Source organism: Vitis riparia, chromosome 12 (genome assembly GCF_004353265.1).
Source record: "Vitis riparia cultivar Riparia Gloire de Montpellier isolate 1030 chromosome 12, EGFV_Vit.rip_1.0, whole genome shotgun sequence".
Lineage (NCBI taxonomy): Eukaryota > Viridiplantae > Streptophyta > Magnoliopsida > Vitales > Vitaceae > Vitis > Vitis riparia.
Window position 1 is genome coordinate 830,549 of NC_048442.1, and position 12,065 is coordinate 842,613.

Genomic DNA, 12,065 nt, shown 5'->3' on the forward strand with positions numbered 1-12,065 from the left:
CTAAGCATGAAAGTAAGGGGGGATGGTAATTTTCTTTCTTTGAGGAATTATGGGTGTGCATGGTTTAATAGGCTGAATTTTCAAGTATTAAAATCAAATCGAATCAATCAAGCATTAAAACCAAATTAATTGAATTTAAAGAGGAACCAATTGAATCAATTTGGTTTGATACTAAAATTGATCTAAGCTGGTTTACTTAATTTCAATTTTGTTCAATTTCATAGCAAAAATCAAATCACATCTTGCAGTGCATTTCAAATCATATTATTGTATTTCAAAGACAAATAACTATTGTTATAATGCATGTTTGACACACATACTAAGCAGCCCCACAAAAAATAAAAAACTTCGGAAGTGCAGTTTGAGGTCCTATCAAGTGAGAAAGATGCATAACAAAATTAATAAATAAATAATTATTGGATTTTTAAATAAAAAACCATGGACTGGAACGGTTTAGTTTGGAAATATAAAACTGGAATTGGTAAAAAAATCTTTAAAAATAGATTACTTGGGGGACCGATTTGATCGAATTTTTGCACACCCCTACAGAGAAGAAATCTTACAAAATTTTTTGATACAGAAATGGAGGATGAGTAGGCAACAACCATAGCTCTGTTTCCAAATAGGCTATTTCTCAAAACTGCTCTGAAAACAGTTTTGTGAGGACTAATTATTCAACTTCACGTAATGTGCTTAGAGTTAAGTCTCAGCATTTTTTGGTTAATTGTGAATGGACATGCAAAAAAAACTTTAAAAATTGATTAGTTGGAACCGATTTGATCGAATTTTTGCACACCCCTACAGAGAAGGAATCTTACAAAAAATTTTGATCCAAAAACGGAGAGGATGAGTAGGCAACAACCATAGTTCTGTTTCCAAATAGGCTATTTCTGAAAACAGTTTTGTGAGGACTAATTATTCAACTTCACCTGATGTGCTTAGAGTTAAGTCTCAGCATTTTTCGGTTAATTGTGAATGGACATATAACAAAGGGAGCAAGTGAAAAGGAGAACGAGATCAAGGATGCAACACAGAATCCTCAAACCTAGATTACCAGAGGACTAGACCCCAAAAAGCATACTAATCAAGAAAGCAAAGTGGCATATAAAGTCTTATTCACTATCATCAACATGCTCAAGTATTGAAAAGGTGGTTCATATCTTCTCACCTTCCTGTAAGTAGCATCATCCGGCCTTTAGGAATTAGATTTCTCACTGTGCCGCCTGTGACTACTAGATTGATGTTTTCCACCATGCCTCTTGTCTTTATTTTCAGAGTCTTGATACTCTTCAGAAGAATCTGCATTGTTTAAGCTGGTTGAGTGTCTCCTATGGATTGACCGATCACCACCTCTTGATTTGCTCTTGTTGTAGTCTTCATGGTCTCTGTACTTGTGATGTTTATGAGAAGTACTTTTCTCTCTTCTAGATTTTCGGTGTTTTTCAGGTTCCCAGTCACCCTCTTTGTCAATATTTTCATCAGAGTGGTATCTTGAATCAAGATTGTATGATTTACTTCTCCTGCCATGTTGATCTGAACTGCTGGCCTCATGATTCCCATTTGATTTTTTATCCTCACTTATAAAATCTGCTCTGCTAATCATCTCTTTGTTTGAACCATCCTTTCTGCTAGAGTGACTATGTTTTTGGACTCTTGGTACGTCTGGTTTTTCAGTGTCAAACTCCTGACCCTGAAATTCATCTTTTACATTTTTTTCTGTTTCCTTATGGTCATCTGACCAGTGTCTTGAGCAATTCCTTCTTTTACTTTGGTGTCTTTCTCCAACCTCATCTGACCAATCTCCAGTGGGATCAGTATCACGAGTTCTCTTCCTTTTGTCCTCGTCATCATCTGCAGTTTCTGAGACTTCATCCCAGTGCCTTGAGCTCTTTCGCCTGTGACTATGGTATCTGTCTCCTTGCCTGTTCCTATGTGATGAATCACCATCAGAATCAGTGGCATCAGTTCTGTACTTGCTGTTCCTATCGTCTGAGAATTCATCCCAGTGCCTTGAGCTCTTTCGCCTGTGACTATGGTATCTGTCTCCTTGCCTGTTCCTATGTGATGAATCACCATCAGAATCAGTGGCATCAGTTCTGTACTTGCTGTTCCTATCGTCTGAGAATTCAGACATTTTGCTCCTATTTTTCAAGCTTTTCATTGTGTGATCATGATGCCCGTCATGGTCTCCATCCCTGTCTGACCAACCTCCATCAGAATCAGGCTCATGAATACTGTTGTTGCTGCCTCCAAGATCATCCATGACCCCCATTGCTTCCTTCTGGTGCTTCAAGCTTTTTCTTGTGTGACCATGTTTTCCAGACTTGTCTCCCTCCCTATCAGACCAATCTCCTTCTGAATCATGAGTTTTGTTCTTGCTCTCCCCATAATCGTCCGGAGATTCCAATACCTTTTCCCGTTGTCTTGAGCTTTTCCTTCTGTGATCATTGTGTTTTTCTCTGTCTCTGGTCCTGTCCCTCAACAAATCTCCATCAGAATCAACATTGTGAATTCTACTCCTGCTATACCGATTGTCTCCAAAATGCGCTTCCTCTTCGTATCTTTCCTCATGCGTTTTGATTCGTTTTCTACCATTACTTGTGTGCCTTTGATGGTACACGTTCTTATGAGCATCATTTTCATCAAATTGCCTTCTAGCAGATTCACCATGTGAGTAACTACTCTCCCTGGATCTAGAATGTCTAGAGTGATACCTGCCATGAAACATAATCAAAGGGAAACCATGAAGGTAAGAACAAGAACCTGAACAATGCAGAGGACAGGAAGAAAAACTGAAATCTGTAAGCAAAAAGGGTAAATGTTCTCAACATGTGGGTAAACACATTTACCACGTGTGGACTACTAAGATTTTGTGTGCACTTGAATTGTTATCGAAGCTCACCTAAAAACATGGAATCTGCCACCTAAGAATCAAAGCTTACCTTCAGCATACACGTGCCATCTTTTTAATTAGAATAATAATCACAATCTGATGGATATTTAAGAACATAGACTGAATTAACAGGATGGCAATCTCTCTTCATAGGCTATCAAAGAACAGGGGGGTGATTTAACTGCCAGCAAAATCAGCATTGAGATCCCAGGAAATAAGCTTATTATTTCTCGATATTTTGAAAATATGTGCAATACTACCATCACTGGCTGCTTTTCCACTGACCCTTCATTTTTTCTGCCTCCCCAATGCTTTGTAGATTATAACAATCCCAGAAGTCACTTTAGCAATTATTTCAACCTTTTAACTACAAAATACTGAATCAAGAATGAAACTACTGCAGATGTGTTTTAGAAAGCAAGAAAAAAAATTCAGTTTCAGGGTCCAGATATTCTTCTCTTCCTGTCCCCCTTCTTCCAATATGATATTGCAAACCCCCAACAATTTTCTTATTTTCAGTTCAGGAGATACATTTTCTAGGGCTTCCTAAATCAGCAAAAGCCATCGGCAGTTTCTTAGGGATAGACAACATCTTATTCTTTCTTGTGCTTTTTATAGAAACTCCAAGATCACATTCTGCCTAGGAAATGGACCTCGAAAATTTTTGACAACACTACAGAGAAAGTGGCACTTTTGTGTAACATGCTATGGTCTCAATGCCCTTATGAGGTAGTGATGAGTCTCATAGGCTCTTAACTGTTACTAATATTTCAACAGCTATAGAAAGAAGACAATGGATTGTAAGAAGCATTACACCCATCAAAGAAGAAAATGCTTAAAAGTGGACCATTTGATTTAAGAATTTGCCTTTCCTTCATTGGAAACAAATGGAGGTTAAGAAACTGAGAAATTGAATCATGACAAAGGTTAATATCTCAAATCCTGGAAAAAAAATGCTTGATACTGTCACCATCTAGTGCTAGATATACAAGCTCACCTATCTGCATCTACTGTTCCTGCATTGCTGGTGCTCCTCCTCCAGCCCATGCTTTCTTGCTTCACCTCTTTGTCATACCCAGATTCATCTGTAAGCCCAAATAAAGCAACCATCTTTTTCACCCAATATCTTGGGGGCGGTTTATCCCAATCGGCCCATTCATAGTCTCCACCCGGATTGCGGAAACAGTGTATGAAGTTGCATGCCGTACCATGAGAGCACGTCTGTTGGCAAGGATGTAAGATTGGAGATCAAGTGATCTATCATTACCACAATCAAAATTTTCTAATCTCCGAACAATATAAGTGCAAAAACCAGAAAAAAACACAGAAAATATGGCTCATGTAAGAAATCCAAGAATGCTGGTTGTACCTTGAACCTGGACTTCATGTACTCCCCACATATGGCAACTTTCCATCTGGTCACACCAACAAACTCACATGTTACCTGTCAATGACCAGTACCCAGATCAAGAAATCACAGCCCAGAAAAACAAGACAGTTGTTTCTAGAAGAAGAAGAGTAACAGCCACTGCTGTTTCTAATTTTCCACATCCATTTGCCTGCAAACAGAGTCAAAAGAAAAAGATCGATTTGAGGGTGAAGAAGGTGGATTTGGGGCTATGGTTTGTTGGGGATTAGGAAAGAAAAGAAGTGTATTAGGGTTTTCTATGGAGACGATGAAGAATAAAGCGGTTTTGGGTATTTAAATTTTATTGACAAGTCATCATTTTCTGTGTCAGCTAAACAGCCATTGTAAGGAGGAGAGAGTAATGTGATCAATGCCAAAACCTCATAGGAGTGTCATTCTTGGAACATGATAATTTTGATGACCGCACAGCTATAATTAGGAGCATGAAGTGTTGTGCCAGTATCAGGTTCTGGTGCAGGGAATGCATTAATTATTTGCAAACAGATATGCAGATTGCAGAAATTTGTAGATAATTCATTCTTCATAGCTACAACAAAGTGCCAACTTAAATGAAATAATGAAAAGGAAATAAAACCTGCTTGCCAGCATAATAGCGACCATTTATTGAATGATAAGCCAGCACAGCAGAATCCAAAGACTTGTAGTGTACATACACATTGCCCCGCAAATGGAATGAACCATTTCTGCACACCTGAATGCAAATATCACGTTCATTACAATAAGAGAGCAAGATGATAGAAAGAAACTTTACCATTATGTTCCCATAAAAAAAAAAGATTATATTTTTTTTCTATGCATCACTATGTTTCACAGAATAGCTAGCAAAATTTTTTTTCATCTAGTAGGAGAACCTTCATTCAAATTCACGGATTGTAAAATCTTGCAAATTTTAAGGAACCAATATTATCAAAGCAAAGAATTTGTTAGCCCCTTTGTTAGGGTATGCTTCAAAACTGAGGTTTGTGTTTCAAAATGAGTAGCACAAAAATTTTAAAGATAGATCATAGAAGGCCTAAAAATGGCAGTCAGTCACCTTGAAGTTCACAATTTCTCCAAACTTCAGGAACTCTGTTTGTACATCCTCATAAAACTCCTCATAACAGCGTTCAACCTCTTCGTCTGTATACTGAAATAAGAAAAAGGGACAAAAGGAAAAATAGCAAAAAGCCAAAAACAAATTTCAAGACACAGATCCACAAAAATTTTAAGAACAGAAACAACAGATGACGTAATTTGAGTACCACAAATTGGTTTGATGTTAAATGAATGAGCCCTACATCCTCAAGAAACTCAAACAAGTCCACTCACATAAATTTAACATGCTCAATGTAATACTCCTCGAATTTCAGTCGATGAATAGAAGAATCCAGCATTAGTATATATTACAATTTCAAGAGAAATAAGGTTTACCACACAATGGTACTGTGACTTTGAGGTTCTCCCACCCAAAACATAGCATACACATAACTACAATGCACTGATCAACTTAATAGCTCTAGAGATATAATTAGAAATGCATGCACTTAGCATAACAATAAGAGGAAAGTTGTTCCCAAGGAAGTAGTATGGGCTGAAATGGAAGAAAAAACCATCTCTATTGTGAACCACATTATTGAAATGTGCTTAATGCACTTATAACTCTATCATTTGAGTGTGAAGACAAAACTTTATTGAAAAGATAAAGCTGCCCCTTGATTCCTTCTTTTGAGGAAGTTTTAGAACTTTATCATTGTCTTCCTTACTTTCACTAGATAATAAATTGGTCTTTGCTATTTTGTAAACTCATTGCCAATACTAACGGATCATAATACTACTAGTAGATAATAAGATTAGGAAGAAACCTCTTCAAGATTAATCAATAATCCTTCAGCGGTCCGTTTGAAGGGTAGCTCAGCCTTGAATTCTAATTCTCTCTCCCTCCCTCCCTCTCTCTCTCTCTCTCTCTCTCTCTCTCCTCTATCTCTTTTTCTTTAAAAAAAGTAATAAGCAAATTCCCCAGCTCCTACCCCTCATCCGGCAATGAAAATGTTAGTTTCCTATAAAAAGAAGAGGCAAAAAAGGAAGAAAAGAAGCTGGTAAGGGATGAGGCATGATAGAGAGACCAGGAAGTTATGGAAGGTCTCAATTCAAAATTGTTCATATTGCAAAGTGGAAGGACAAATGAAGAGGGATTGCAAGCAAAGAACAACCTAGGAGATGAGAATGGGAAAAATATTTTATGCTTTTTTTTTTCCCAATAAGAACTGAGAAATTTTATAGGCAAAAGAGAAACATTATATGGAAGGGTGAGAGATTCATGCCCCCCTCACAAGAAAAACAAAAGAGAAGAAACAAAACAGAAGGACAAGAGATCCTTTGAATAAAGGGAAAATGATAGTGACCTAAAAACCTCCTTAGTTATCAAGGCCCAGATCAAAGACAAGTAATGCACCCTGGCCCACAATTCTTTAGTGGAACTATCTCTGCTATCAGAGATCTAGTTGCTCCTCTCAATCCAAATTGGCACAGGGTTGCAAGCAAAATGAAATGCTAAAGGGCCCTACTCCTAGGAACCCTGTCATACCCCTAAATGAAGATAATCTGTGTCCCGGGGGGGGGGGGGGGGGGGTGGTGCGCGGCAGCCACAGGAACCCAGTCAAAGAAAAGATGCTGCCACAACTCAAATGCGACAGGACAAAGAAGAAAGATATGGTCGATTGATTTCCCATTTTTCCTATCAAAGATGCATCTACCAGTGCATACTGTTTCAGAGGGTCTTCTAGTCTCAAGCAAACCATTCGAATTTGCTTCTTGACAATTAGGCAGCAAGGGGTCCATGGTATCAAACTCTACAATGACTGGTGGGATAATTATTTCTAGTCCAGTAAACTTGTATGTAGCTGACACCTTTCTGTAGCCTATACAACAATATGAGGAAGAAAAGCCTCAAGAATTTCACAGGAGACAATTGCTGACAGGGTTACACAACTTATAAATTAAGTTCCCGTGAGCATTAGGCAAGTGTGAACCAGTGAGTGGAAAGTTTTATAACATTTAATAATTCTTTTAACACATGTTATATAGCATATGGTATAGCTAGTAGAAATGACATTCCCGCCTTTACTCAGTAATAGAATTAACAGGTGTCCTTTTTAAGTAAATACTTACCAAATGCAACCACCTATAAGTAAATAAAATTAATGGTTTTATAAATATAGTAATTCTTTTTAACACGTATTATCTTACATAGATTATAGATGGTAGAAATAACTTTCAGCCTGTGTTCAGTAATAGAATTAACAGGTATCCTTTTTCAGTGAATAGTCACCAAATGCAGCCACCTACAAGTGGATTTTGCCGCCTGCAAGCTCAAACCTTGGCAAGTACCAACTGCTATCAGAGGAACAGCTCCAATACCCCAGGAAAAAGATGTTGCCCAAAGCCTACTAGTCGTTAAGGAGCAAAAGCTCAGAGTACAGAGAACTTGTACAGATAAGAAACTATCAAAAGAATTACAAAAGAAAATAAATCTCAACAAATGCAACCTAAACCAGAAAGATATTTGCAAATTGTAATTCTGTGAACACAAAAATTGCAAGAAGAAATGGAAATATCTTTTTTATTTTTTTTATCATACAAAGATATTGATTATCTTCGTGCACAACTACAATAGCATACAGTTCACAAAATATAGGTATGCCAACAAACATTAAGACTAGAAGTTACATAGAAAAGAAATAACTCATAAGATAAACAGTAATATCATCAACTAAACAATAATGAAAAAATGATAAGATAACTACTCCTGAGTAGCACCAAGTAGGATACAGAAATGCTAAAATCTTTCACTCCAACCCAACCAAGGCCAAAACCAAGAACTCCACCAAATGAATCTTGAGATGAATTTCTGATTTAAATTGAGTCAAAGAGCACAAAAATAACAGTTTTACAGTAATCACTTGTACCAAAAAACACTTCTGATAAGAAGTACACATGATATGAAATCAAAGGCACGAAGATTTACAAGAGTGTACAAGTTCCAAATAAGCAATGAAGACACGTCAAAATAAAATTTGATAATATTAATTACAAAGGTTAGCAGCTCCTGCAAACATGTAAAACTAGAAGACAAAACCACTAGAAGTAATAATAAGCTTATTTCACCTACAATATGGACCTTTCATGATAACCGCTTTGTAAAAGTACTCCAAAAATAAGTGTCCAAATCATGGATGAAAACACAAATAGAAATGGGAGCTAGCATGGGCTTGTCCTTGAGGCTTGACTCAAGTGGCAAATGATTGGGTGGAGATTTGGGAGGTTCCAGTTTCAAGTCCTAGCAAGGGCAGTAAAAAAATCATGTATAAAATAATTCAAAAAAAAGGAAAGAAAACCGGGAGCTACCATGGGAACTTTGCTCAGATTGGGAGCATACTTAGGTAGGAGTGGGAGCAAACTTGAACAGAGTGGGGGCACACTTGGGCCAGAGCAGGAGCATACCTGGGTGGGAGTGGGGGTGGAAGCATCATTTTCATTTAAAATATCCTTAGGCCTGAAGCATCTTCAGACTATATGAGACATATAGTCTGAAGCGTGGTATTACTATATCATTAATTCAGAACATTAACATAACACAATTGTGCAAAGCCAGTTCATGTTCAATCACAGAAGTGCTTTCACCTTCTCCATGCCACGTAGTATGAGCAATTCCAAAGATTCGAGTATGTTCAGTTATGACATGCTAGGAGGCATTCTCGACTAGCTCCAGACGTATCCAGAATTTTAAAACAATTTTTTTGACATCATAGACATGATCAGCTCAGAACAACCAGGAAACAAATGCATTGTCACCAAGGAAATCATGAGAGTTCCTTGTAGCACTCTTTTATATTTTCAGCATTAGCACACCTATGTCTGTATCCATGCTATATAGTCAGATGCAATTTCAATAAGCATATCTAGTTTTACACATAAAACCTGACTAGTAATGAGAAAGGTCAATCTATGGAGCACAGCACTCCATATAGAAGGTTTCAGCCACTATGCTCCTAACTACATCAAATCTGTACTATGAGTTGCTTTCTTTCATCGGGCAACCACAGTTTTAATAAAATGGTTTCTGGGATTCATAGACAGTGAAAAAGAATGTTGCAGTTAATTATAGGATACAAAAATTACATGAAGGCATTATTTACAAACCTCAAGTCCTTCATCTTGCTCCCAAGCAAGGCCAGGTCCATTGTACATGTTCTTGATTAGAAGTGTGCACGATTTATCAGGGTAAAAATGAACTCTGCTGCAACGTTGCCCAAACCGACAAGCTCCAGTTTTGATATGGAAAGGACAATGATCTTTATCCTGCCGCACACATGACTGTTTAATTAGGCCTAACAATCTTCTAAATGAAAATAGAAATACTTGTGCAAGCCTTGAAGTACAAGAACCATCAGCCACAAAAAGGAAAATAACTAATAACAGAAATATAGAATTAATAGAAGTCAAACCTGTTCCGTCCCAAAGTTTGGGATTTGTTCTGAAACATCTGCAAACAACTGTTGGGATGAAATTATTGATGCATTGTGGTCAGAAAATGCTTCTGATTGAGGAGGAAGAGGATTTGATGTGGGTCTCTCAGTATCCTCCTGTGAAGCAAACATTGAAGTTTACATTTCAAATTTTCCACAACTAAGAGAAGTGCACACCCCATATGATAATCTAGGCAACAACCATACATATAATTGGAACAGACGTAGCAATACCTCTTTTCTACTATGTTGGTCCACATCTTTCTTTGCAATCCTGACCCTTTTCTTCTTGACAATTATCTCATTTCCTTGCCAGATAATTTCTGCAGGCCCTTCTGCATATTCCCAATCATCATCCTCGTTCAACTCATTCTCCTTTTCAACCTGCAAATGATTTCAGACAAATTGCTCAATTTTGCTGTCAACTCAAAACTAAGAAGAGTATTTCCAAAATACCACACAAACAATCCTATGCCCCCCGGCCTACTAGTATATAACTGAGTAGACATGCCCTTAGAATTCAAATTTCAAATTCCTCTCCTTTTCCCTCACTTTTAACAACCAAGCACAATTTAAAGCAAATTCTCCCACCACAATTTCTGTCTCTATTGACAATGCTTCAAATAATGCTTGCTTTGAAAAACAGAAGCACATCACATCACCATTAAGCCTTCATTTGGAATTACTTCTCCAGATGTTACAAATATTTTTGCAGTCAAGAGGAAGAAAGGTACTTCCGAAATACTATGCAGACAGTCTTCTGCATGTAACCAACATCCTTGAGATTCAACATCTCAAGTCTCCTCCTTTTCCCCAGACTTCCTCAGCAACCAAACATAATTTAAAGCAAATTTTCCTAGAAAATTGCTAATATATATAACTGCAGAGCGAAAGAGAAGTCCTTCCAAAATGCTATACAAGCAGGCCTATCCCTCGATTGATGCACATATAAGCACATAACTCTGCAAAAATGACCTTACAACCTGACTGTCGGATGTCTCTCCATTCCTCACTCTACCTCACCAATCAAACACAATTTAAAGCAAATATTCACATAGGTAAGATTCAAATATGCGTTTTTCTGTTGCGATAACTGGTAAGAAAAGTAATTCCTAAACACTATACATCCTGTCTTATGCATATAACTTCACATACACACCCTTCCGATTCAATCATTCAACATTCTTGTTTCTCTCTTTTTCCCACACTTCCTCAGGAACCAAACACAATCTGCAGTTCCCATGCAAACCTTTCAAAAAATAAGTTTCTGAAAAACGGAAGAAAGAAGAATTTAATTTCACAAATAGCCCCATGCTCCCAAATGACCAACATATTAGTAGCATATAACTTCGTAATGGCCCCTCATTCCTTAACCATCCGGTTTCTCTCCATTTTCCCTCGCTTCTTCCCAACCAAACACAATTTTAAACTGAATCAAAATTTCGAAGGAATTCCAACAAAAAAAATAAAAATGGAGAAAAAGAACCACAAACCTCCTTCTTCTCCAACTCCTCCAGAATCTTCCTCCGCTCCTCCTCCTCCGCTTCTTTCCTCCTCTTCCTCTCCGCCGCCGCCTCGAGCCACATCCTCTCGCTCTCCTCAAACTTTCTCTTCTCCCTCTCGCACCTCTCGGCCTCTTCCTGCTCCATCAGCCTCATCCTCTCCTGCTCATCCGGATCATTCAACTTCGCCTCCTCTTCCTCCCGCAGCCTCACCGCTGCCTCCCTCCTCGTCTGCTTCCTCTTCTGCTTCTTCGCCGCCTTTCTCTTCTCTTTCCGACTCATGCCCTGATTCTCCATTTTCCGTAGCGATTCTCAAGGTTCGATCTCCGCAGAATCCCCTAGAGCTTTGAGTTACAGATTGATTCCTGGTAGATGATAGTGATCGGGTCGGGTCGGGTCTCGTCTGCGACCCGGTTATATGACTGCCTCGTCCAGTTTCAAACCCGGACAAAGAATAAAGCTCCGTTTGGATGACGAAGATAAACGAAAATAAAATAAAATAATAATAATAATAATATTATTATTATTATTATAAGATGAAATGAATTATATATTTAATTTATAATTAATTAATCATTTTTTTAATTTTCAAATTATTCTTAAAAATTATAAAATTTATCAAAGAATTTAAAGCATTAATTATCTCTATTATTTTTTATAGTCATTATATATATTTAGTTTTAAATTATTTTTTAAAATTATAAACTTATTATTTAATTTGAAATTCATTATTTCTA

The 12,065-nt window shown here is 37.5% G+C and overlaps 1 protein-coding gene across 4 annotated transcripts; it reads right to left on the reverse strand.

The window, feature by feature from the left end:
- Positions 1 to 1,173: 1,173 nt before the first annotated feature.
- Positions 1,174 to 11,754, reverse strand: LOC117926667 (zinc finger CCCH domain-containing protein 5). Of its 4 annotated transcripts, none has more exons than XM_034845874.1 (10): positions 11,320 to 11,754; positions 10,061 to 10,210; positions 9,806 to 9,943; positions 9,501 to 9,659; positions 5,356 to 5,448; positions 4,897 to 5,013; positions 4,263 to 4,337; positions 3,891 to 4,114; positions 2,074 to 2,714; positions 1,174 to 1,944 (listed from the first exon to the last, which is right to left on the reverse strand). In XM_034845874.1, exons 1-10 carry the CDS (start codon positions 11,623 to 11,625, stop codon positions 1,196 to 1,198), a joined length of 2,652 nt encoding a protein of 883 aa, XP_034701765.1. In that variant the 5' UTR covers positions 11,626 to 11,754; the 3' UTR covers positions 1,174 to 1,195. The 4 variants fall into 4 exon arrangements, with proteins under 4 accessions (XP_034701765.1, XP_034701763.1, XP_034701764.1 ...); XM_034845872.1 differs by having other exon boundaries at positions 1,174 to 1,895; positions 2,025 to 2,714; XM_034845873.1 differs by having other exon boundaries at positions 1,174 to 1,880; positions 2,010 to 2,714.
- Between the last annotated feature and the right edge of the window lie 311 nt (positions 11,755 to 12,065).